The sequence below is a fragment of the Erythrolamprus reginae genome, chromosome 2 (assembly GCF_031021105.1).
Source record: "Erythrolamprus reginae isolate rEryReg1 chromosome 2, rEryReg1.hap1, whole genome shotgun sequence".
Taxonomy (NCBI): domain Eukaryota; kingdom Metazoa; phylum Chordata; class Lepidosauria; order Squamata; family Dipsadidae; genus Erythrolamprus; species Erythrolamprus reginae.
Window position 1 is genome coordinate 32,456,446 of NC_091951.1, and position 27,904 is coordinate 32,484,349.

At 43.8% G+C, this 27,904-nt stretch overlaps 1 protein-coding gene across 1 annotated transcript; it reads right to left on the reverse strand.

Annotated features, from left to right (window-relative positions):
* Positions 1-3,873: 3,873 nt before the first annotated feature.
* Positions 3,874-26,287, reverse strand: LOC139160107 (E3 ubiquitin-protein ligase TRIM39-like). The gene is made up of 7 exons (XM_070737644.1): positions 25,759-26,287; positions 22,761-22,856; positions 21,488-21,718; positions 20,476-20,498; positions 10,462-10,580; positions 9,815-9,847; positions 3,874-4,832 (listed from the first exon to the last, which is right to left on the reverse strand). Exons 1-7 carry the CDS (start codon positions 26,170-26,172, stop codon positions 4,306-4,308), a joined length of 1,443 nt encoding a protein of 480 aa, XP_070593745.1. The 5' UTR covers positions 26,173-26,287; the 3' UTR covers positions 3,874-4,305.
* Between the last annotated feature and the right edge of the window lie 1,617 nt (positions 26,288-27,904).

Below are 27,904 nucleotides of genomic sequence, written 5' to 3' on the forward strand. Positions count from 1 at the left end.
GTGTGCGTGTGTGTGTGTTTGTGTATTATATAAGATCTCCTGTTTGTGTATGTGTATCTATCCATCCATCTATCTATCTTGGGTCTCCTGTTTGAGCAGGGGGACTAGACTAGAAGACCTTCAATCCCGTTCCCGCTCTATTCTGGTTGGTTGGTCTCAACTCCTGAAAGTGTCCCTCTTTTCTACCATCCAGGCCCCTTCTCTCTCGTCCCCCATGAATTTTTGCTCTACCATGTTTCCCTGAAAATAAGACTATATTATATTTTTCTGAACCCTGAAATAATTGATTGGCATTATTGCCATGCACTCAAAACCCCAATTGGGCTAATTATCAGAGGATGTCTTATTTTGCAGGAAACAGGGAATCTATCTATCTATCTATCTATCTATCTATCTATCTATCTATCTATCTATCTATCTATCTATCTATCTATCATCTGAAGACAGAAGGGAAAGAGGGGACATGATTGAAACATTTAAATATGTTAAAGGGTTAAACAAGATTGAGGAGGGAAGTGTTTTTAATAGGAAAGTGAACACAAGAACAAGGCGGCACAATCTGATGTTAGTTGCGGGAAAGATCAGAAATAACATGAGAAAATATTTTATTGAAAGACTAGAAGATGCTTGGAACAAACTTCCAGCACATGTGGTTGGTAAATCCAAAGTAAATGAATTTAAACATACCTGGCATAAACAAATATCCATCCGAAATACTATAAGGGCAGACTAGATGGACCATGAGTTCTTTTTCTGTCGTCAATCTTCTGTTTCTGTCTGCCTGTCTGTCTATCCTATTATTTGTTGTGTGTTTTGCCTGTATTCTTTCCATAAGTAACTCAATGTGACAAATATATCAAGTACATCTTCCTCCTCCTATTTCCCCCACAACAATCCTATGAGGTGGGTTGGACTGAGATAGAATGACTAGTTCAGTCACTCATTTGGCTTTCATGGCTAAAGCAGAACTTGAACTCAATTCTCCCTCTTTCTAGCCTGGTGCTTTAACTACTAGATCAAACTACATCTGAGGCCGCCCATGTCAATATCGAGGCCACTTTGGGCTGCTTCAGATTGTTGGCCCCTACTGGCTCCCTGGACGAATTTCTCTACAGTTTTCTCCACTTACTTTCATCTCCCCAGAAATTCTCCCCTTCATTCCCTCTCCCCACGGTTCATGGAAGCCAGTGAAGCACAAGTAAGCATAAGAGGGCAGCTGACAGGCTTAGTTAGAATGGTTTGTTAATACAGATCAATTTGCCATCTCCATCCTGGGTAAAAATCTGTGAAATAGACAAGGCAAAGGTACAAGGAAAATCCTAATAAGTACCACTTATTTAATGATAACATCCAGCACAAAGAGTTCCAAGAATGTGAACAGAGAAGATTTTTCTTACTCCTGGATTCAGGAGGGGAAGAAATTGACTAACATTTTTGCTCCTTGTTCTCAGCACCTAGAGAGGATATGAAGATGATTGCTATATGTTTTTATTCTGTTTATTCTGAACTGGAAAGATATGGCAGTGCAACAAATCATCTATTTGTCTGCCTATCTATGAATTTATTTATTTACTTACTTACTTATTTCAACTTCTATGCTGCCCAATCCTGAAGGACTCAATGAATGAATGAATGAATGAATAGCTGGTCCTCATATCTTGATTTCATGAAATGTTCTCTCTTTCTCTCTCTCTCTGATCACCCTGGTCAGTTTTCAATTGCTTAGATGCTTTGAGATTTTCCAGAGAAGTGCTGTTAGCAATCAAAAGTCACCACATCTGAGTTCAGTTTCACTCCCATTATTTATTTTTTACAAATAACTCAAGGTGGCAAACATATCCAAAACATCTTCCTCCTCCTATTTCCACCAAAACAATCCTGAGAATAAATGACTCGGTCACCCAGCTGGCTTTCAGATCTATGGCAGGACTTAAACTCCGAGTTTTCTTCTTTCTAGCCTGACACCTTAACCACTAGATCAAAGTGGATCTGACCACCCGTCTCAATATCAAAACCAGTTTTGGGCTGCCTCGGATTTTTTTTGTTTTGTTTTTTAAATAAAATTTTTATTGAATTTTAAACAACAAAAAAGAGAGAACAAATAAAAAATGCAAAGAAAAAATGTAACATTTGAACAAAAACATTTTTTAAAAAGTACAGAAATACCACTGTACAATACATACATATACAAGCCAGTTACATAACACACCCTTATTTCCTTATTTTACATTTCTAGTAAATTCTGAAAGAAAAAAATTATAATCTCTATGGTTTCCCTATATATCAACTATATTTCCAGCTGTTTTCATTAGATTTATTATTTACAATTTTCCCTTTATTTCGTAATTATTTATTTGTATTACCTCTTCTGATATCTAGCCACTTGTAGAGGCTTTCCCATACGGTAATGAAGTTTTTCTCTTGTTTGTTTTGTAATTCATGTGTAAGCCTGGTCATTTCAGCACAATCCATTACTTTATTAATTATCATGTTATCATGTTCTCTGACGGGAGATTTTTGCCATATGCCAAACTTGTGGCAGTTAGTATACGAATAATTAGATAATAATTTGGTTTAGTAAATTGTCCTCTCATAATTCCTAATAAATAGGTCTCAAGTCTTATTTCAATGTCACATTGGGTCATTTCTTTTAGCCAAGTCTTAATTTTTATCCAACTATTTTGTGCCATTTGTCATGACCACCATATATGGTAGTATATTATGTGTTCTTTTTTACATTTCCAAAATAGGGGACCTATGTTGGGATAAATTTTGGTGAGTCTAGTGGAAGCGAAATGCCATCGATAATGCATCTTATATAGATTTTCCTTGTAAGGAACCAGTAGTGTTAATTTATAGTTTTCTTTCCAGAGTTTGTCCCATTTATTGTCGTCTATTTATTTTATTTATTTATTTAATTGGATTTGCATGCCGCCCCTCTCCGAGGACTCGGGGCAGCTCACAGCATATATATAAAAGAACCAGAACAATAATTTAATCCAATTAATACTACAATTTAAAAACAATTAAAAGAAAAAAATTAACCAAACAATTAATTTATTTACCAAACATTCAGCAGTGATACTTAAGGCATTCAGTGGTCAGGGGAAGATCTAAAAGTCCTAAGCCTGGTGGCAAAGATGAGTTTTTAAGCTATTTCGGGAGGCAAGGAGGGAGGGGGCAGTGCAAATCTCTGGGGGGAGTTGATTCCAGAGGGCCGGGGCTCCCACAGAGAAGGCTCTACCCCTAGGTCCCGCCAACCGACATTGTTTGGTCGACAGGAGCCTTAGGAGGCCAACTCTGTAGGACCTCACCGGTCGCTGGGATTAAAGGTATCGAGTATCCAAAGTTTTTCATCCAGGCAAGCATGCTGTCTTTAACTGTTCCTTCTAAATTATCATATTGTATTAAGTAATTGTACATTACATCTGCCTCAGATTGTTTGACCCCTGGTGGCCACCTGGAGAAATCTCCCTCCACTTCTCTTGGATTGATTTCTTAACTACCCCAATAGATTGGCTTCTTTTGCAGCTACTCAATATAAGGAAGAGTGGCTTAAAGCAAGGAAAAAGAGTGTTATCTGGCATCTTGTCAAGTAATGTATTTATTTCATAATGAATTTCATTTTTACAATTCCATTAACAATTCTACTTGAATTTTGGCTTGACCACAGTGACATATTTATTTCATTTAGCACTCACATCTCCTAAGTTTATAACAGATGGTACGTTTTCTTTTTGTCAACTTTTTGTATGTGTCTTCGCTTTCTATACACATACAGTATTGCACTGAATAATCACTCATTTGTTCGATTTCAAAAAACATACAAAGTAACGCCACTCTAAAGTAGAAATAAAATCTCATGTTGACAAATGAGATAGAAATACATTTATTGACATAAAATTGCAAAGGAACTATAACCTGTGAGACACCCATAAAATTACAACTGATTCCAACTAAACAATAAACAAACAAGCAAGGTACATAAATGTGATTGACATCTAAAGTTCATGATTTATGGGTTTCGAGTAACATGAGCTTTCTTTAATACTGATACACCTGAACAAATGACATTACATCTTATCAAGCTTATAGTGAACACCCCACTTTCTTAGATTAATTGTCTGACCCATTCCTTAAATTTCCAAGGCTACACAACTCCAGGCAATTTGGTGTGGCACAGAATAGACAATAAAGGAAGCTGAAGTAGTAAAAAGCTAAGGAACCTCTGTTTTAAAGGCTTTCAGAGATCCCTGCTTGACAAATGGGATTTTTCCAAAGTTTTGCTTATGGAGGTCCCCTTTCTTAGGGGAGGGTCATGCGGGAATTCTTGGAGAAATAGAAACAGGGCCGAAGGGTCTCTCCAACCAAGGAAGCGTCAGAGAATGTATGGAGCAGAGTTAATGTCCTGGCATCAAAAAAGCTCACTTGTCCCCCTTCGCAGTTGAGATAGACCCGGATCCTCGTGGGCCTCTCAATCAGGTCCAGATCAGAGCATCCTGATGGAGACTTGGCCATGTATTTCCCTTTCCATCTCCATTTCACAATCTGCCAGCAGCTGGTCGGCACATAAACATTTGTTACATTCTCTGGCTTCTTGGCAACCCCTACACCGCATTCTGTTCCATTTCCTACAATTACTTCCCAGAAGTGTCTCCCAGTTGAGAAGGTCTGACAGCCAAGGACATAATGATTAAATTCATATCTTTTCATGTATGAGGCAGAAGTAAAACTTACTGCTTTACCTAGCCGAAATGTTAGGATGCTTTTTTGATCTCCGGAGATTCGAAGGCTGTCAGGATCGGCTGTGCCTGGGTCCAGAGTTACATTCTCTGTAAGGGGGAAGGGAAGGAAGGATGGAGAAGAAGAAGAGCTTCAGTTGCAGGCCTTGTGTGTGACTTCACTTCCAAGAGTTTAACCTTCTTGTGTGAAGGGAGTTCAGCTTCCAAACACCTCATAAAGGACTGGAAGACTCTGTTTTTTTAAAACAACAACACCACCTAAGCTTTTCCTTGTTAAGAGTTTTCCAACTCTGGCAATTGTAAGATTTGTAGACTTCAACTCCCAGAATTCACTGATGGGGTTGCCAGTGTCCAGGGACCCTCTGTACCCCTTTTTCCAAGCACTCAGGCTTTCCCACTGTCTAAGTCCCATCCTCTGTTAATTGCTGCCCTGTTTGGCATCCCTCTGACATCTGGCTTTCTCCTTCTATTCACTTAAGTTGCCTTTGCCACCTGCCAGTCTTGCTGCCACTCAGCTGCACGCCATCAGGATCCCTCAAATATTTTTCCTGCTCTTCGCTCCATCGCTCAGCTGTTCATCTCTTCGCTACAATGGTCATTTTCCTTAGTCTCTAGTCTCCTATGTGGCCACCACTCTGCTGATTGCCCTTCAGGTCCGTCATGTTGGATGGGGAATTCAGGGAACTGAAGTCCACACGTCTTACAGTGGCCAAGGTTGAAGGCATATGGCCAAGTCCTTAAAACCCTCTTCTAGCCTCCTTCACAATTCTGTTTAGCTTTCATCTTGCAGATGAGATTAATGGGATTGAGAGTGAAGAGTGGTTGGCTTTGCTTTCACTAATTTGGTGAGACAGCCAAGGTTGAACAGGGACTCTGCCTGGAGCATTCATCTAGAACAGGGGTCAGGAACCTTTTTGGCTAAGAGAGCCGTAAACGCCACATATTTTGAAATATAATTCCGCGAGAGCCGTACGTATCTCCCTTTCTCTCTTTCTTTCTCTCTCTCTTTCTCTCCCCCTCTCTTTGTCTCTTTCTATCTCTTTCTCTCCCGCCCTCTATCTTTCTCTTTTTATCTCTCTCTTTCTCTTTCTCTCTCTCTCTTTCTCCCCCTTCTCTCTGAAGTGGGGAGGGCCGGGTTGGCACCAAGGGAGCTCGAGACGGGGTGCAAAAGCAAGCTACTCTGCTGGCCCAGGCCCACATCGGAAGGAAGGAAGGAAGGAATGGTAAAAGGGGCGATCAAGAGAGGAATGGGTGAATGAATGGACGGAGGGTGGGAAGGAAGGAAGGAAAGAGGGAAGGGACAGGAACAGAGGAAGGGTGCAAAGAAAGCAAGGAAAGGTGTGAAAGGGGAGAGTAAGAGAAGGAGTGAAAGAAGGGAATGAGGGAGGAAACAAGGGAGGAAGGAGAAGGAAAGCAAGAAATGGAGGGAGGGAAGGAAGGAAAGAAAGAAAGAAAGAAAGGGGGAAGGGACAGGAACAGAGGAAGGAAGCAAGGAAACTTATGAAAGGGGAGAGTAAGAGAGGAAGGACTGAAGGAAGGGAGGGAGGGAAGAAGGTAGGAAGGAGAAAGAAAAGAAGAAATAGAGGAAGGGAAGGTAAAAGAGAGAAAGAAAAAGAGCAAGAAAGAAAGCAAGAAAGAGAGAAAGAAAGAATGAAAGAGAAATAAAAATAGAGAGGGGGAATGAAAGAAATGGAAGGAGGGAAGGAAGGAGAGAAAGAAAGAGAAAGAAAGAAAGCAAGAGAAAGAAAAAAGAATGAAAGAGCAAGAGAGAAAGAGAGAAAGAGAAAGAAAGAAAGAAAGAAAGAAAGAAAGAAAGGCAACTTCAAAGAAAGGCTCACTGAGCATCTCTCACTCTCTCTCTCTTTCTATCCCTCTTTCTTTCTCTCTCTTCCTTTCTATCTCTCCTCTTCCTTTCTCTCTCCTCTCTCTCTCCCTCTCTTTCTACCCTCCTTTCTCTTCCTTCCTCCCTTCTCTCCCTCCCTCCCCTCCCTCCCTCCTTCCTTCCTCTCCATTTCTCTTTCCCTCCCTCTCTTTCCCTTTTCTTTCTTTTGGTCCACTTCTCTCTCTCTCCGCTTCTCCACTTGCCTCCCCCTCGCGCCTCGCCCTTCCCACCCGGCCACCCGCGCGCGCTTACCAGCAGCAGGAATTCAAGTAAGCCCAAAAGAAGCCATTGGCTCCGGGCGGCGTTCATGGCCCCCCCGAACCCCCAGCCCAGCTGGAGCTCCCTCTCGCCGCCGCCATCTCCCTATGACTGCCTACGGCCGCTGCAGCTCCCCCCCCCCCCACCGGGCCACAAAGGACACTTGCCGACGCCAGTGAAGCTTCAGCTGGGCGGGGCGCTGCCGGTACTTCCCTCCTGGGGCTCCCGCTCGCAGCTGTCCCCCGGCTTCTGCTCGATGCCGCGGTTTTCGGCGTTGTCCTGCTGTGCCCCAAAGACGGAAGGCGGGAAAAAGGCGAGAAGAATGGAGCCGGCGCTGGGTGTGAGGGAGGATGCTTTCTGTGCGGGCGGAGGACTACCCTCGCCGGAAGAGCTGCCCATCTAGCAGTCCCGCTGCCCCATTGGCCGGCAGGGGATGATGGGCAAGGGACGCCTCGGGGAAGGTGGGCAGGGTGGGAAGGGAAGGAGGGGGCTGGCGGGGGTTTAGGGAAGGGGAGCCGAGGCCAGCCTTGCAGCTCCTCGGCGGGAGGAGTCGAAAGCCACCGGGAGAAGACTGGGCTCAGCAGCAGAAGCGCCGGGCCCGCCCCCCCCATTATCCCATAGACAGGCAGGAGTCCTGTCTGCGAGCCAGATACGGCCATCAAAAGAGCCATATCTGGCTCGCGAGCCATAGGTTCCCGACCCCTGATCTAGAAGATCAGGCAGAGCAAGAGGCTGCCATGTTTCAATTCTGAACTGGCAGAGTCGGAAGGATCCCCCAGAGATAACTTGGGACACAGGATGAAACCCGCTGGGTGAGATCATCCAAGGGCATGGGGTGAGGTATCATCAATACGCCGATGATACCCACTTATACATCTCCACCCCATGTCCAGTCAACAAAGCAGGGGAAGTGATGTGCTGGTGCCTGGAGGCTGTTGGGGCCTGGATGGGTGTCAACAAACTCAAACTCAACCCAGACAAGACGGAGTGGCTGTGGGTCTTACTTCCCAAGGACAATTCCATCTGTCCGTCCATTACCCTGGGGGGGGGAACTACTGACCCCCCTCAGAGAGGGTTCGCAACTTGGGCGTCCTCCTTGATCCACAGCTGACATTGGAACATCATCTTTCGTCTGTGGCGAGGAGGGCATTTGCCCAGGTTCACCTGGTGCACCAGTTGCGGCCCTATTTGGACAGGGAGTTATTGCTCACAGTCGCTCATGCCCTCATCACCTCGAGGTTCGATTACTGCAACACTCTCTACATGGGGATACCTTTGAAAAGTGTTCGGAAACCAGATCGTGCAGAACGCAGCCGCGAGAGCCATCGTGGGGCTTCCAAGATTCGCCCACGTTTCTTCAACACTCCGTGGCTTGCATTGGCTGACGATCGGTTTCCGGTCACAATTCAAAGTGTTGGTTATGACTTTTAAAGCCCTACATGGCAGTGGACCAGAGTACCTTCGGAACCGCCTGCTACCGCACGAATTCCAGCGACCAATAAGGTCCAACAGAGTTGGCCTTCTCCGGGTCCCGTCGACTAAACAATGTCGTTTGGCGGGCCCCAGGGGAAGAGCCTTCTCTGTGGCGGCCCCGGCCCTCTGGAACCAACTCCCCCCGGAGATTAGAACTGCCCCTACTCTCCCTGCCTTCCGTAAACTACTCAAGACTCACTTATACCGCCAGGCATGGGGGAGTTGAGACACCTTTCCCCCAGGTTTTTTTATACTTTGTTTTATGTTTAGTATGAATGTGCTGTTTGGTTTTTTAAATAATGATAGGGTTTTATATGTTTTTAATATTAGATTTGTTCCACTGCTATATTGTTTTTATTACTGTTGTCAGCTGCCCCGTGTAGTAGTAGTAGTAGTAATAATAATAATAATAATAATAATAATAATAATAATAATGTGAGGAAGCTCCGCCCTTTTCTCTATGAGCTTCAGGGTATCACAGGCATGGAGAAAAGGGGAGGATCTTGCAAAGGAAACCTCTGCATTCACCAGTTTGATGGACCACAAGGTGGAAGCAATCTGATGCTCCAACTTTGTTATGTGCTTTGACCCAAAGGACCTAATTTCTCTGCTCCCAAAGACTGCATGTCTCACCAACTTACTATCAGGCAGTAAAATCAAAAGGAGGTAGGAATTCAATATTCCTTTCAGTCCCAGGCCAGAGCATTCATTCTACACAAAGATTTACTTCAATTTTCTATATTATGTATAGAACAGAACAGAACGGAGTAAAGCGGAGTAGTGTAGAATAGAATAGAATAGAATAGAATAGAAGACAATAGAATAGAATAGGATTTTATTGGCCAAGTATGATTGGACACACAAAGAATTTGTCTTGGTGCACATGCTCTCAGCGTACATAATAGAAAAAGATACATTTGTCAAGAATAATGCGGTATAACACTTAATGATTGTCATAGGGGTCAAATAAGCAATGAAGAAACAATCAATATTATAAAAATCTTAGGATACAAACAACACGTTACAGTCATACAGCCCGAAGTAGGAGGAAAAGGATGATAGGAATGATGAGAGAAACTAGTAGAAATAGAAGTGCAGATTTAGTAAAAAGTCTTGACAGTGTTAAGGGAATTATTTGTTTAGTAGAGTGATGGCATTTGGGGGAAAACTGTTCTTGTGTCTAGTTGTCTTGGAGTAGTGGAGTAGGAGTAGGAATAGGACAGTACAGCTTTATTAGGCCAAATCTGATCAGACACACAAGGAATTTGTCTCTGCTGCATAAGCTCATATTCTATATAAATGGCAAGTAATCGTTCATAAATCATAAAATCATTAAGGTCTACTGGATCATCATAGTTTTTAGGGTAACTAATCCTATATTTTTCTTTTTTGTTAATTATCATGTTTCTCTTATAATTACTGGCATCAGAGCTTAAAATTCTAATACTGTAATATTTACCTTCCTGTAGTTGAAGTCCACTTTCCAGAGTATCTGGGGAAGAAGAGGGAGGGATTCAGCATCTCATCACTAGAATTCAAGCAACAGAAGGGCCTCCCTACAGATATCCTGGTTTGCTTTCCTTTGACTCAAATCAGGAAATAAGGAATATGGAAAACCAGAAGCCAGAATGTCACTGGTGGCTATACATACTCCATCAGGTATAAATATATTCCACTATATATTCCATAGGCAGGTAATTCACAACTTACAGCTTATGGATTTTGTAGCAAAGTTACCTTGGGGAGCTTTTGACAAGCAAAGTCAATGGGGGAAGCCAGATTCATTTATCAACCACGATTGACTTCACTGCCAGGATTTTCTGAATAACTCTGGCAAGAGTTCGTAAAATGGGGCACTGCTCACTTAGTAACAGACTTGCTTAGCAGCATAAATTTTCAGCTCAACTTAGGTTGTAAGTCAAGAACTACCTGTATATATTCCATTCTACTTAGTGGTAGCTTATTCTGCTTCCCCAGTGATCAGTGCATATGGATTTGGGCTACAAAGAATACAGGTAAGTCTCATTTTACAATCAGACTGAGCCAGAATCTCTCTTGGATACTCAAAATGTCATCCAGGGTAAAACCCCAGGGGCTCTTTTTTACCTCTCAATTTTTTCTTGGCACTTTTCAGAAGTGCAAGGTCATCACTGTAATCCCAGATTGCCCACTTCGGCTCTAGAAGTAAATCCACTGGATCCTCATACGTTTCCTTAGCCTGGTACCTGGCAAGTCAAAATAACAGAATAAGAGTGGGAAGGTCCTCTATAGTCCACCCACCACCACACCGCCACCCAAGCAGGAGACCTTCCACCAGTGATGGTGAATAGTAATTATTAATGATAATAATGATAATGATAATGATAATAATAATAATAATAATAATAATAATAATAATAATAATAATAATAATAATATATTAGATTTGTATGCTGCCCCTCTCCAAAGACTCGGGCCTGCTCACGACAATAATAAAAACAATGTTACAGTGGAACAAATCTAATATTAAAAAAGGGGAAAAAAACATATAAAACCACATCGTTTCAAACCAAACAACACATACATACCAAACATAAAATATAGAAGCCTGGAGAAGGTGTCTCAGTTCCCCCATGCCTGGCAATATAGGTGGATCTTGAGTAATTTACAAAAATAAAGCCCTTCATGGCATCGGGCCAGAATATCTCCGAGACCACCTTCTGCCACACGAATCCCAGCGACCAGTTAGGTCCCACAGAGTTGGCCTTCTCTGGGTCCCGTCGACTAAACAATGTCGTCTGGCGGGACCCAGGGGAAGAGCCTTCTCTGTGGTGACCCCGACCCTCTGGAACCAGCTCCCCCCAGAGATCAGAACTGCCCCCATCCTCCTCGCCTTTCGTAAGCTCCTTAAAACCCAGGCATGGGAGAACTGAGACTTCTCCCCAGGGCCTATACAGTTTATGAATGGTATGTTTGAGTGTATGTTTTCTTTTTAATACGGGTTTTTTAATGATCTTAATTATTAGATTTGTCATATACTGTTCATTATTGTCGTGAGCTGCCCTGAGTCTACGGAGAGGGGCGGCATACAAATCTAATGAATAAATAACTAAATTCAGGAGGACTTCCTGAAGCTTGGGGAGAGAAAAACTGCCAAAAAGGCTGGAAATCTGCTGGCCAGCGTGCACCTGCAGGCTGGAGCTGAGATAGGGCAACGCCTCACGATATGGCTCTGTGTGCCACCTGTATCACACATGCCATAGAGTCGCCATCAGTGCCTTACATCATCTTTTCTTGAAAGCTTCCAGTGATGAAGCGAATACAATGTCTGAAGGCCAGCTGTTCCAGTGGTTCATTCTCCACAGTCAGGAAATGTCTCCTTATTTCTAGATTGAATCTCTCCTTGATCACTTTCCATCCATTTTTCCTTGTCTGGCCTTCAGGTGCTTTGGAAAACAGGTTGACCCCCTCCTCTCTGTAACAGCCCTTGAAATACTGGAACACTGCTATCATGAGTACGGTTTTTACCATTTTTGAGGCTTTCAACAATGCTAATGAGCTACTAATGTTATTAGAATCTTTGACTATCATAGACCCTTTTAAGGCCTTCTAAAGACCTTTTTGGGACTGTCGGGAATATCGAGTGCCCACCCGCGATCACCTATGATCTGAGGAGGAGATAAGTGAGCGCTGGCTAAGCGAGCGGCAGAGTGAGCCAGTCAAATAAGCTGAAACAAACAAGAAACACCAAGAAAACAAGACCATAAACAAGCTGAACAATAAAGTGGGTGAAATTGGGCAAACAAGTGAGCGAGCGAGCGAGCGAATTGGTGCTGGAGCGACACCAACTTCTCAACAACCTTCCCCATAAAGGGAAGGTTGGAGACAGGACGATAGTTATTAAATATGTCTGGGTCCAGGGAAGGCTTATTGAGGAGGGGGCACACAAGTGCCTCCTTGTATGGAGCCAGAGAGGACCCCTCCCTCAGAGAAGAGTTGGTAATCTCCTGGACCCAGCTCCGTGTCACCTCCCTGCTGGCCGAGACAGCCAGGAGGGACATGGGCAATGTTCACTCTAATTTTTTTTCGGTGTGGCCAGAAAAGTATAGTGTCTGAGCGACAGTCCCTTTGGGACTGGGCGGCATAGAAGTATAAATAAATAAGTAAGTAAGTAAGTAAGTAAGTAAGTAAGTAAGTAAGTAAGTAAGTAAGTAAGTAAGTAAGTAAAAGTAAGTAAGTAAGTAAGTAAGTAAGTAAGTAAATAAATAAATAAATAAGAAAATAATTCCTTTTTTATTAAAAGAAATTAATAATAAAACAAAACCAAAATCTATTACTATTATTACTATCTTCTCCTCTTTTTTCATCCCTGTCTCCTCCCCCCTTCTGTGTGTGTGTGAACTCTTGAACCATTTCCAATAACAGGTGAGCCATTGGAAATGGTTTAAGAGTTTACACACACACACACACACAAACGGCTGGGGTTTTTTCTCTCTGTTATTATTTGGGTGCTTTTTACCATATGCTTTAAATTAAGAGTCACTTCTCTCTCTTTCTCTCTCCCACTCTGGCTCTCCCTCTCTCTCTCTTTCTTTCTCTCTCGTTTTCTTTCTCTCTTTCTATTGCTTTCTTTCTCTCTCACTATTTCTTTCTATCTCTCTTTCTTTCTCTTCTCTCTCTTGCTATCTCTCTCCCCCCTTTCTCTCTCTCTCTCTTTCTCACTTACTTTCTCTCCCCCTCTCTCTCTCTCTGTCAGTGAGGGGGCTGTGACAGCGCTTTCTCCGAGCGCTTCAGGAACGCCTGCCCTGCCTCTACTGAAGCCCTCTTGCTGAAAGTCCGGGACGAAAGTGCTCCCAGCGAGGGGGCTGCGAGAGGGGCATGGCGGGCATTCCTGAAGCGCACGGAGAAAGCCCTCTCTCGCAGCCCCCTGGCTGGGAGCGCTTTTGTCCCGAGAAGCCGCAGCCGCCCGCCACTGCCGCGGAAGAAGTCGCGCCCCAAGGCAGGAGGTGGCGGAGGAGGAGAGGGGGCAGATCGGGCAGGCGGGGGTCAGGGGCGAGAGGTCAGGGGTGCGAGGGGGCTGGAGGCACCGTAGGGAGGCAGGGGCAGCCGCGGCTCCCTTTCCTCCTACTGCCGGCACCTCCCCGCCCCCCCCCACACCCACGAGATGGCAGGGGGATGGGGAGTGCATGCCCATGGAAAAGGGTGCCTGGGGGGGTATTTTGGGGCACGCGCACGCGCGCAGCTTACAGGAAACACTGGACATGGGTCCAGCAAACAGGTGGTGGAGCTCACAGCTCCAATGGCCTTGTCCACTTCATCAGGTGTCATCCGGTCAAACTCGCTCCAAACAGATGAATTAAGCCGGACCCCGTCACCTCGACTGACTCATTGTCAGCCGATTCTGCGCTCCAATTGAAGTCAAAGTCAGTCCAAATCTGAGCGATTTTGTCTGCGAAAAATTTATTAAAAGTCTCGGCAATACCCTGCAAGGGTTCCTCAACTCCCCCCTGATTAAGAAGGGAGCGAGTCACCCTAAACAGGGCGGCCGGGTGAGATTCCGCAGACACAATCAGGCCGACATTGTATGCACGCCTTGTCGACCTGATCTCCACTTTGTAAATCTCAATATGAGCTTTTACAACTGTTCGATCAGATTCGGATCTGGTCTTTATATATGAATTATAAACTTCCTTATCTTGTTTTTTGTTATTAACTATGTAGGCTATTATTAAGCCTCTAATATATGCCTTTAATGTGTCCCAGAGATTTTGGGCTGTTGTTGGTTGTTTTTTATTTTCTGCAAGGAAGAGTTCTGTTTCCTTATTAATAATCTTTATATATTTTTCGTCGTGTAGTATATCTGTAATTATTGTCCACCTCCTAAATTCATTCCTTTCTCCCTGCTATGTGATCTTGAGGGGATTGTAGTGGCCCCACATGTTGGGTTCTATATTGGCTGATTTTAATTTTTTGTACATTGTTTTGCTTGTCCATATCATGTCAATTCTAGAGAATGAGTTATAAGGATTGGAATAGAATGTAAATTCGTCCACCATGTTAATAAATGAAACAGGTAAAGTTGTTGTCTTTGTCTTTTTAGTACCTCCCATCATAAAATCTATTTTTGGATCTACTATTCCATTAAAATCCCCAATAATGCAAATATTTTTTGAATCTATTTTGAGAAGGGTGTCATGTAACTTTTTGTAGAATTGTTTCTGATTTTGGTTTGGGGCATAAATGTTCACTATGATTAATAATAATGGTAATGATAATGATAATGATGATAATGATAATAATAATAATAATAATAATAATAATAATAAGGCTGTTGGGGTCTGGATGGGCACTAATTGCATCCCTATTTGGACAGGGAGTCTCTGCTCACAATCACTCATGCCCTCATCACCTCGATGTTCGACTACTGCAACGCTCTCTACAGGGGGCTACCTTTAAAGAGTGTTCAGAAACTCTAGATTGTGCAGAATGCGGCCGCGAAAGTTATTGTGGGACTCCCTAGATTTGCCCACGTCTCATCAACACTCCACGGCCTGCATTGGTTGGCAATTAGTTTCTGGTCACAATTTAAAGTGTTGGTAATGACCTATAAAGCCTTACGTGGCATCGGACCAGAATACCTTTGGAATCATCATCTGCCGCATGAATCCCAGTGATCGATTAGGTCCCACAGAGTTGGCCTTCTCCGGGTCCTGTTGACTAAACAATTTTGTCTAGTGGGCCCCAGAGGAAGAGCCTTCTCTATAGAGGCCCCAATCCTCTGGAATCAACTCTCTCCAGAGTTCAGAACCACCCCCACCCTCCTTGCCTTTCGTAAGTTACTGAAGACCCACCTATGTCATCAGGCATGGGGAAATTGAGCCCCTGGGTTTATATTATTTATCTATGGTATGTGTTGTATGGTTTTAACATGGTTTTAACAATGGGTTTTAAAATGTTTTTAAAATGTATTAGATTTGTTTACATTGCGGTTATTGTTGTGAGCCGCTCTGAGTCTCTTAAATCTGAATCCGATCAAACACTTGTAAGAGCTCATATTAAGACTTACAAAGTGGCGCTCAAGGCGGCAAGATGCGCGTATCATGCCGCCCTGATTGCATCAGCAGAATCTTGCCCGGCCGCTCTGTTTAGGGTGACTCACTCCCTTCTTAACCGGGAGGAGTGGGGAACCCTTGCAGAGCAGTGCCGAGGATTTTAACACATTTTTCGCTGATAAAATCACTCGGATCCAGAAGGACCTTGACTCCGATTGGATAGCAGAGTCGACTGACAACAAGTCAGTCGAGGTGACTGGGGCCCATCCTTGTCCACCTTTCTGGGAGTAGTTTGACTTGGTGAACCTGATGAAGTGGACAAGCCCATAGGAGTTGTGAGTTCCGCCACCTGTTTACTGGATCCGTGTCCCTCTTGGTTGGTTTTGGCTGGGTCCAGGAGATTGTCAATGCTTCCCTGGGGAGGGGGTCCTTCCCGGCTCCTTACAAGAAGGCACTTGTGCGCCCCCTCGTCATGAAGCCTTTCCTGGACCCAGCCGTAGTTAATAACTATCGTCCTGTCTCCAACCTTCCCTTTATGGGGAAGGTTGTCGAGAAGGTAATGTCTTTCCAGCTCCAACGTTCCTTGGAAGAAGCCGATTATCTAAGCCCTGAACAGTCAGGATTCAGGCCCGGCTACAGCACGGAAACTGCTTTGGTCGCGCTGATGGATGATCTCTGGCAGGCCCGCGGCAGGGGCTTGTCCTCTGTCCTGGTGCTTCTTGACCTCTCAGTGGCTTTTGATACCATCGACCATGGTATCCTTCTGTGCCAGCTTGAGGGTTTGGGAGTGGGAGGCACTGTTCTTCAGTGGTTCCCCTCCTACCTCTCCGGTCGCAGTCGGTTGTAGTGGGGGATGAGAGGTCGATCTCTAAGCCTCTCTCTTGTGGGGTGCCTCAGGGGTCAGTCCTCTCCCCCTTACTATTTAATATCTACATGAAACCTCTGGGTGAGATCATCCAAGGGCATGGGGTGAGGTATCATCAATATGCTGATGATACCCATTGTACATCTCCACCCCATGTCCAGTTGGTGAAGCAGTGGAAGTGATGTGCCGGTTCCTGGAGGCTGTTAGGGTATGGATGGATGTCAACAGGCTAAAAATTAACCCTGACAAGATGGAGTGGATGTGGGTTTTGCCTCCCAAGGACAATTCCATCTGTCCATCCATCATCCTGAGGGGGGAATTATTGACCCCCTCAGAGAGGGTTCGACACTTGGGTGTCCTCCTCGATCCACAGCTAATATTTGACCATGTTTCAGCTATGGCAAGGAGGGCGTTTGCACAGGTTTGCCTGGTGTACCAGTTGCGACCCTATTTGGACAGGGAGTTATTACTCACAGTCACCCATGCCCTCATCACCTCGAGGTTCGACTACTGTAATGCTCTCTACATGGGGCTAACTTTGAAGAGTGTTCGGAAACTCCAGATCGTGCAGAATGCAGCTGCGAAAGCTATTGTGGGGCCACCCAGATTTGCTCACATCTATTCAATACTATGCGGCCTGCATTGGCTGTCGATTGGCTGGTAGACCCGGGGCAGGGGCTTGTCCTCTGTCCTGGTGCTTCTTGACCTCTCAGTGGCTTTCGATACCATCGACCATGGTATCCTTCTGCGCCGGCTGGAGGGGTTGGGAATGGGAGGCACTGTTCTTCAGTGGTTCCCCTCCTACCTCTCTGGTCGGTCGCAGTCGGTTTTAGTGGGGGGTCAGAGGTCGATCTCTAAGGTGGTGTTGCTCCAGCTCCAATGGTCCTTGGAAAAAGCCGATTACCTAAGCCCTCAACAGTCAGGATTCAGGCCCGGCTACAGCGTGAAAACTGCTTTGGTCGCACTGATGGATGATCTCTGGAGGGCCTTATCCTCTTTCCTGGTTTTTCTTGACCTCTCAGCGGCTTTCGATACCATCGATCATGGTATCCTTCTGTGCCAACTGGAGGGGCTGGGAGTGGGAGGCATCATTTTACAGTGGTTCTCCTCCTACCTCTCTGGTCAGTTGTAGTCGGTGTTAGTGGGGGGTCAGAGGTTGACTCCTAGGACCGTACCTTGTGGGGTTCCTCAGGGGTAAGTCTGCTGTTTAATATCTACATGAAACCGCTGGGTGAGATCATCCAAGGGTACTGGGTGAGTTACCACCAGTACGCTGATGATACTCAGCTGTACATCTCCACCCCGTGTCCACTCAGTGAAGCAGTGGAAGTGATGTGCTGGGGTCTGGAGGCTGTCAGGGTCTGGACGGGTGCCAACAGGCTCAAACTCAGTCCAGACAAGACGGAGTGGCTGTGGGTACTGCCTCCCAACAACACTTCCATCTGTCCGTCCATCACCCTGGGAAGGGAATTATTACCCCCCTCAAAGAAAGTCCGCAACTTGGGCATCCTCCTCGATCCACAGCTATCTTTAGAATACCACCTTTTGGCTGTGGCAAGGGGGGTGTTTGCCCAGGTTCACCTGGTTGCAGCCCTATTTGGACAGGTAGTCCTTGCTCATGGTTACTCATGCCCTTATCACCTCGAGGTTCGACTACGTGGGGCTACCTTTGAAGAGTGTTCGGAAACTTCAAATCATCCAAAATGCAGCCACGGGAGCTGTATTGGGCCTCCTGAGGCATGCCCATATCTCAACATTACTCCGTGGACTGCACTGGCTGCCGATTAGTTTCCGGACACAATTCAAAGTGTTAGTTATGACCTATAAAGCCCGGCATGGCATAGGACCAGATTATCTCTGAGACAGCCTTCTGCTGCAAGAATCCCAGGATCTGGTTAGGTCCCACAGAGTTGGTCTCCTCAAGGTCCCATCAGCCAGACAATGCCAGCTGGCGGGGCCTAGGGGAAGACCTTTTTCTGTAGGGAACCCGGCTCTCTGGAAGCAGCTCCCCACAGAGATTCGCGCTACCCCCACCCTCCTTGCTTTCCAAAAAAGTTTGAAAACTCATCTTTGCCGCCAGGCATGGGGCCACTAGATCTCTCTCCCTGACCAATGCGCTTAGAGTGCTCTATTGAGTGAATGATGAATGGAATGTTTTTAAGTTTTTAGGATCTTTTTAAGTCTTTTAATTATAATTAATTGGATCAAATTGTTTTACTATGTATTCTATGTTTGTTGTGAGCCGCCCTGAGTCCAGAGAGAGGGGCGGCATACAAATCCAATTAATAATAATAATGTTTTCCATGATTCCTCTCTTCATTGGACTAGCCATGCCCAGTTCCTGCAACTGTTATCAACCTGCTTGTCAGCGTTCTAAATAACATCTGAGAAATAAAACAAGTCCCAGTCCATTTCTCTCAATGAGAGCTTGATTTATTAACAGAACCATGTTAGCTACGCCATTGTCATTCCGATTCTGAGTACTTCCCAGAATCCCACCTAGGTTAAGGTTCATCTTACATCCCCCACATCCACAAGTTCATCACGAGAGCCAGTCTGTGTGCAGGAGCTTATCAACTTCCTCTTCTCTTCAGTTGAGGCAGAACAAACGGTGGCCTTGGCATGGAGAAAGGAATATTTGGATTCTTTCCCCTCCAACTACTCACTACCCCCCCCCCTTGTGTTGCGTCAGGCTGAACTCTCTAAACTCCACATGAAGACTCAGGCCTGACACTGCGCTTTCTAAACCATCAGATGGTGCTTAAGGATTATTATTATTATTATTATTATTATTATTATTATTATTATTATTATTATTTATTGGATTTGTATGCCGCCCCTCTCCGCAGACTCGGGGCGGCTAACAACAGTGGTAAAACAACATGAACAATCCAATTAATAAAAACAACTAAAAGACCCTTATTATAAAAAACCAAACATACACACAAACATACCATGCATAACTTGTAATAGCCTAGGGGGAAAGGATAACTTAACTCCCCTATGCCTGGCGACAAAGGTGGGCCTTAAGTAATTTGCGAAAGACAAGGAGGGTGGGGGCCGTTCTAATCTCTGGGGGGAGTTGGTTCCAGAGGGCTGGGGCCGCCACAGAGAAGGCTCTTCCCCTGGGGCCCGCCAAACGATCTAATCTGGGTCGGCCATCAGAGGTTTTGTCTTCTGAGCTTTCAGAATTCAAGTTCCTCCAGAAACTTCTCTCTCACACATCAGAATACGTGCATTGGGCTATTATACACATTGTATTTATGTGGTGCCTGGTTGTGTGTGGCTTTTAATTGTTCAGGGGAGGGGGTGTTGATGGCCAGTTATTAAGTCATTGATTGTTGTTTTCTTGTGTGGTCCCATCCTTGGCTCCTAAGTACCTGGTGGTATATCAGCATTCCTGTTGGCTCCTAAGTACTGGTGGTATATCAGCATTCCTGTTGACTGACAAGGGCTTCAGTCATTTTTCTGGCTAGCTATTCAAATATGGGCAACCTGATAACTGAGTGAATCCTGACCCCGAACTTCACTCATCCACCTTCAACAAGTTAAACAAGAGATCCAGTAACGGCAACGATTTGGGCTCCCTACTCTGGAAAATTCTTGTGAATCTCTTGGTCAAAGAAATGGATTGTATCTTACCAAGTGACTGATGACCAATGATTAACATGGGTGACATATGTAATTAGACTATGGATGTAATATTCAAACTGATCTTGATGGATTAAGGTAATGCAATGAAATCAATTTCTTACTAACTGTTAGCAACCAGTTACAATGATGGGTCAAAAAAATGACTTACAACATTTTCGCACTTAACATCTAACACAGTGTCTTGTAATCACAATTTGTTTGCTTGGCAACCGGCATGTATTTACGATACATTGCTCGGAAGAGCTTAGAATCAATAGGTGGATAAAATGGCAAAATTCAATCTAAACACCTGACTGACTGTGAAACCAACTGTGATAATTTAATAAAAATCAATTCTAATAATAAATAAATAAATAAAAAAAATAAATAAAATAAAATTGATCATATCAAATATTGTTAGTTATATTGTGTTGAGGTTATCTGAGGAAATGTCTAAAAAGCCCTGAAATACAGTATGTTGTCTTTACCTTAAAATACTGCTAAATACAAACAGCAGTTCACAAAATAGGAAAACTGCTGGAGGATCTGCTAAGGATCTGAGACAGTAAAGAAAAGGGTGGATTTACTCACTTCTTCAAGATGCTTCCACTGTCCTAAAAAATAAAGAGACAACAGCACTGAAAGGAGCCATTTCCTATGCAGAAAATTAAATTCTTACATTCACAAAATAAATGAGTAATTTTAATTTTAAAAATCTCATTGTTCTTCCTCCCCCACCAACTGTTCAACTTGTTTTAGAGATGTCCTGTTTTTATTTTTTGACTAAGAAAAATTATACATTGGTTGAGTCCAACACAATTACAGATATGTATGTATGTATGTATGTATGTATGTATGTATGTATGTATGTATGTATGTGATTTGGTTGGCTTCAGGCCAGATCCTGTGGCTGTGGGAGCCGTCTGTTTCCAGAAGGCCAGTCTAGCTGCAGCAAGAGTCAGACCAGTCAGACAGCGAACCAAGGTCAAACACAGGGAGAGACAAAGAGCAGGAAGGGACAGCAGAGACAGAGAGGGGAATAATTTCCTGAGAGTGATAATTATTTATCAGTGGAACAACTTCCCTCACAGAATTCTGGGTACTGCATCACTGGATGATTCCAATAATAATTTGGACAACCATTTTGGGGGGATGGTATGAGGGCTCCTGTCTTGGACACAGGATTAGACTAGATTACAGTAGTCCCTCACTATACCGCGCTTCACCTACTGCGGCTTCACTTCATCGCAGGTTTCTGAGGAAGTCGATCGGCAGATTTAAACAGCCCGCCGAACTCGATCGGCAGGTTTTTTTTTAAAAAAAATTGTCTAAAATTGTAAATACTGTATTTAAATACTGTATCTTAAATAAATACTGTGTGGGAAGGGTTTATAAACACTTAAAACAATGAACACTTACCAAACAATTACAATATAAATACTTAAATAAGTACTATCAGTCGATAAATTCCCCATCGCGGATTTCACCTATCGCGGCCAGGTCTGGAACGTAACACCAGCGATAGGTGAGGGACTACTGTACTAGAAGACCTCCAAGCTCCCTTCCAGCCCTAGGATTCTATGATCTCAACTTCCTTCCTGACCTGTAAGAATTTGCTGGCTGGTTCCTGAAGCTTCTCTTCTATCTCCTGGATGAGATTGTCAAGGGAGCCTAGTTCCTCCGTGTGCTTGGCCCAACCCTTCTCCTTTCTTGCCATAAGATCCTTCTCCGTCTCTTCCATTCTAGTCAATAGGAGATTCTCCTGTGCTTCTAACAAGAGTTGTAGCTCTCTGAATTCAGCCATTACATTTTTTTTCACTTCTTTCATCTTGTCCTAGAACAAGAAAGAGAAAAAGCAATGAGCATATTTTTATTGTTATTATTTTATTTTTATTTTTATTGCTATAATAATTAAACAGATTCCTTGAAGAAACTAGAAGTGAGGTGGAAGAATTTCCGAAGAAGAAAAAATCCCTTTTGATATTAAAAAACATGGTGCAGAAAAAGATTTCTTTAATTTAAAAAAGGCTAAATTTTAAATAATCTCTCATGAAAATTTTCTTGCCAAATTTGGAATTTGGAATCAGTGATTCCAAAAAAGGAGACAGAAAAATGTTTGAGTTCACAATTTTTTCAATAAGATCGAATATGGTTTGCATTAATTTATTCAGCAAGCCAAACCTTTGTACAAAACACGGTACATTTAATCCAACTATGACTCATTCAGCCCGTGGTGACATCTAAGTCCCTAGGTTAAGAACACGTTATCTGCTCTAATATCGTCTTTAACCAGAATATCTCTGGGACCGTCTTCTGCCGCACGAATCCCAGCGATCAGTTAGGTCCCACAAAGTTGGCCTTCTCCAGGTCCTGTCGACTAAACAATGCCGTTTGGCGGGACCCAGGGGAAGAGCCTTCTCTGTGGCGGCCCCGATCCTCTGGAACCAACTCCCCCTGGATATCAGAGTTGTCCCCACCCTCCTTGCCTTTCGTAAGCTTCTTAAAACCCACCTCTGTTGTCAGGCATGGGGGAATTTAGATATTTCCTTCCCCCTAGGCTTATAAAATTTATGCATGATATGTCTGTATGTATGATTGGTTGTTTAAATTGGGGTTTTTAAAATTACTTTTAATATTAGATTTGTTTATATTGTCTTTTTACTGTTGTTAGCCGCCCCGAGTCTGCGGAGAGGGGCGGCATACAAATCAAATCAAATCAATCAATCAATCAATCAATCAATCAATCAATAAATAAACTTGAATTTTATTTAAGTCAGACTTTGTACTTACAAACAGGCTGTCTATTATTAAATATGGCGGAGGGGGGTCTCCTTCCTATTAGCTCAGACGCCCCTCACACCTGGATCAATACTTACAAGCATTTCCTGCACTGTTTGCTCTGCGTCTCTTCTGTATGTAGATATTTTTTCTTTCTGCTCCTTCTGAGCCTTCAGGCAATCCTCAACCTTGATCTGAAGAGAAAATACAATTTTTGAGTTTCTTTTCTGTAAAGAATTACATTGGAGGGAAAATCTAGTTATAAAATATAGGATACTGCACAAAGAAAAAAAGGGAACCCTCAAATAACACATCCTAGATCTGAATGAATGAAATATTCTCATTGAATATTTCATTTGCACAACTATTCCATTTGTACAACAGTATGTGAAATAGATTGTCAATCAGTGTTGCTTCCTAAGTAGACAGCTTGATTTTATAGAAGTTTGATTTACTTGGAGCTACATTGTGTTGTTTAAGTGTTCCCTTTATTTTTTTTGAGCAGTGTATATTCAGTCTTCATAAATACATGGCAATTGACAACCATTCAAATTTTGATCATGTGACCACAGAATCCCTGCAATGATCACAAGGGTAAAAAACTTTACATCACTTTAAAAAAATTATTAGATTATTTACATTAAAAACAAAACAAAAGAATATAGAAAAAAAATTAAACAAACACATTAACGACTATACCAGTGATGGAGAACCTTTTTTTCTTCGGATGCGGAAACAGTGTGTGTGCGTGCTATCGTGCATGCATGAGTGCCCACACCCATAATTCAATGTCTGGGGAGGGCAAAAACAGTTTCCCCTGCCCGCCCCCCCCCCCCCCCGGAGGCCAGAAATGGCCTGTTTCCCAAATTCTGGTGGGCCTAGTAGGCTTGTGTTTCTCCCTCCCCAGGCTCCAAAAGTTTCCCTGGAGGCGGGAGAGATTAACCCCACCCCCACGGCTCTCTGGAGGCCAAAAACGCCCTCCCAGAGCCTCCGTGCTGACCAAAAATCAGCTGGCTGGCACACACATGAACATTGGAGCTGAGCTAGCGCAACGGCTCAGATGCCAGCGGATATGGTTCCGGGTGCATAGGTTCACCATCCACAGTGTAACCCCTACAGCAATTAATATCAACAATATACTTTATTTATTATTTTATTTATTAATCAGATTTGTATGCCGCCCCTCTCCGCAGACTTGGGGCGGCTCACAGCAATAATAATACAATGTAAACAAATCCAATATTTAAGTTTAAGTTAATTTAAAACCCCAATTTAAAAACCAATCATACATATTTTTACATATTCCTCTATTTTTACATATTCCTCTATTTTTCCCAATAGTATATTTTCTTTACAACCGAATCACAACAAATATAATCTCATTAACATTCCTATATATTTTGTTTATTTATTATTGTTATTTTTCCCCCTCCTTTCCAACCCATTGTAAAACAAATTCCAAATTTCACAATACTCCGAGTTCTCCTTATTTTTCACTTCTTTTATTGCCGTTCTAACTTCAAATGGTCACTAAACAAATGGTTCTAAGTTGAGGACTACCTGTAATGGCACTAAAGTGAGCTTTTGGAGGACTGACAATTTCACTCTAGAGCAAATGTGGAAAGGGAGCTGGCACAGATAACTTATTTCTCCCTACAGGCAAATTTACTAGGCAAGACCGGGATACTGCAACCATCATAAATAGATGCCGGTTGCCAAGCATCCTGATTTTGATCAGTGGCCCCAGGAATACTACAATGGTCATAAGTATGAAAACGGTCATCAAATACTTTTTTCAATGGTGGGGTAACATTGAACAGTCACTAAACAAATGGTTGTAAGTCAAAATCAGTGTTCTAATAATTGCAGGCACTAAGTATAAAGCAGGAGCTGAAGGTCTCAGGTTGGAATTAGGCAAGTTTTAGGAATGGCCAAGGCAGAAAATTGCAGATGAGTATAGTAAGACCAGTAAGGCAGTGATTTTCAACCTTTTTTGAGCACATTTTTTACATTTACAAAACCCTGGGGCACATTGAGGGGGGGGGGGAGGGGGCTAAAAAAAGTTTGGACAAAATTTTTCTCTCTCTCTTCCTCCCTTTCGCTCAATTTCTCTCTCCCTCCCTCTTTCTCTCCCTTCTTCTTCTTTCTCTCTCTCCATCCCTCTTTCTCCCTTCCTTCCTTCCTCTCTTTTTTGCTCTTTCTCCCTCCCTCCCTCCCTCCCTGTCTTTCTCTCTCCCACCATCCCTTCCCCTCTCTCTCTCTTTCTTGCTCTCTCTCTCGTTCTTTCTCTCTTGCTTTCTTTCTCTCTCTCTTTTTCTTTCTCTCTTGTTTTCTTTCTCTCTCTCTTTCTTTCTTTCTTTCTTTTTTCTCTCTTTCTCATTCTTTTTCTCTTGCTTTCTCTCTCTCTCCCTCTTGCTTTCTTTCTCTCTCTCTCTCTTTCTTTCTCTTTCTCTTGTTTTGTTTCTTGCTTTCTTTCTCTCTCTCTCTTTCTTTCTTTCTCTCTCTCTTGTTTTCTTTCTCTCTCTGAGCTTCACGGCACACCTGACCATGTCTCACGGCACGCTAGTGTGCCGCGGCACACTGGTTGAAAAACACTGCAGTAAGGAATGGGCCGGCAAGGGGGGGGGATGACATTGCTGCCTAGCAACAAGAAAATTACAAGAAAGTTAGGAGGATTCCAGTTAGAAGGATGCTAGCTAAGGCACATAGGCATAAACTTCTACTTTATAATAAAACGCACACCCCTTTTGATAATAAACCTTATTAGCATAAAATACGCAATTTATGAAGAAAGTCAGGACAAGAAACACAAAAAACATTGAGTTAGTCAAAGGACCTTAATCTTAACTGTATCAAATTTGTCTTTGTATATGGTTGGGGTCTTGGCTCCTTTAGCTGCTGAGACCCTTTTGCTGAAGTACTTCAATAAAAGTTTCTTGAATCTTCTCTCCAGTCTGCTTCTAATTGATGGTTCTGCAACAGACTTAACCCAGTTTGCAAACAACAGAGGAAGCAAGTAAATTGGTTCAAGGATTGCCAAGAAGGCAAAGGATTCTGGATGCCCCTCCACAGCGATTCCTCCTAACTGATTCCTACCTGGTATTTCCGGAAAGCTTCCTCCGCAGGGATCGCCGAGTGGCCCTTGTGCTCTTTGGAGACCATGCAGTCCACACAGATGAGGGTCTCGTGGTCCTTACAAAAGAGCTTGTGGGGCTCCCGGTGCTTCGGGCAGAAGCTCCCTCCTTCCTCACCCCAAAGACCTCCGCATCGCTTGGCCACTTCAGCCACCCGCGCCAGCTGCCTGTTGGGGAGGACGCTGAGGAGCGCGAAGGTCTGTCTGCACTGGGGACAGGAAGCCTCCGATTCCGACGTGCCCCAACTGCGAGTCAGGCAGCCTCGGCAGAAGTTGTGGCCGCACACCGGGATGAGCACGGGGTCCTGGAAATACTCCAGGCAAATGGAGCAGGTGGCTTCCTCCAAGAAATCCTGCAAGGGCGCCTCGGACGCCATCGCCGTCTCCAGAGGGAAAGAGAAAGTTAAGCTTCGAAACTTTTCCTGGGAATCAAGTGAGCGTCTTTGGGGCTCTGACCACGCAGGAAACCGAAATGAATTGTCGGTCTTGTGGTTAACTTCGCTGGCTTCTTAAAGAACTGCAGCATTTTAAAAGGGACCAATTGGGAAGGAGCGAAGATGCAGGGGACGGATCCCAAATCGGTTATTATTCGCCCAGCCAGGTCGTTAAAGGGGGAAATCGTTTTAAATGCTGGAGGAAATCGTTTTAATGCAAACCTCCCTGAGACGAACCCCAATCAATTACAATTGATCCTAGCATCCTGTTAAAGAGGTGGGTTTAAAAAAGGGGGTGGGAGAAGCCAACACTCATGAGGTCCCCCCCCTTAGGAAACGACACTGATTGACAATCAATTTCACATGTTGTCTGCACATTCAACTTGGGGGTGGGGTCGAGGCGGTTTACTTTCAGTTTGTATCTGTTGTGTGGTCATGTGTTGTTGTGGTTGAAGCAGAAGTAGTCATTGACAGGAAGGACGTTGAAGCAGATGATTTTGTGGTAGATAAATCCACAGTAACTGAATTTAAACATGCCTGGGATAAACATATATCCATCCTAAGATAAAATACAGAAAATAGTATAAGGGCAGACTAGATGGACCATGAGGTCTTTTTCTGCCGTCAGACTTCTATGTTTCTATTTTATGGGCTATGCTTAGGTCGTGTTTAAGGCAATGTAGTTCTTAGCTTTCTGAACTGTCTTTCATTGCCCACCCCTATGTTCATGTAAAGATGTTTTCATAAAGGTCAGTCCAAGCTTTGGCATGCAGCTCCCTCCTTCTTCCAGCCAAGTGACCTTGAGGAAAGCATCTCCAGGTGGTACAACCCTTACTTTCATCTTCCCAATAATTCTCCCCTTCTTTCCCTCTCCCCCCCCCCTTCATGGAAGTCTATCACCGCGTAACAGTGAAGCACAAGTAAGCATAAGAGGGCAGCTGACAGGCTCAGTTAGAATGGTTTGTTAATACAGATCAATTTGCCATCTACATCCTGGGTAAAAATCTGTGAAATAGACAAGGCAAAGGCACAAGGAAAATCCTAATAAGCACCACTTATTTAATGACAACATCCAGCACAAAGAGTTCCAAGAATGTGAACAGAGAAGATTTTTCTTACTCCTGGATTCAGGAGGGGAAGAAATTGACTAACATTTTTGCTCCTTGTTCTCAGCACCTAGAGAGGATATGAAGATGATTGCTGTTTTCATTCTGTTTATTCTGAACTGGGAAGATATGGCAGTGCAACAAATCGTCTGTCTGTCTGTCTATCTATGAATGTATTTACTTACTTGCTTGCTTGCTTGCTTACTAACTTATTTATTTTGACTTCTCTGCCGCCCAATCCCGAAGGACTCAATGAATGAATGAATGAATGGCTGTTCCCCATATATTGACTTCATGCAATGCTCTCTCTCTCTCTCTCTCTCTGTGTCTGTCTGTCTGTGTTGTAATCATAGGTTCTTAGGTACTGAACACTAGGATAGGACATTACCGGAGGACGGTGTTGTAGCCTAGTGGGTGCTGCATAGAATCTTTATTCCTCCTCTAAAAGAGAGGCAGCGAGTCCAGAAGAGTGGAGCCGGAGTGGCGCAGCAGGTAGAGTGCTGTACTGCAGGCCACTGAAGCTGACTTGTAGATCTGAAGGTCAGCGGTTCAAATCTCATCACCGGCTC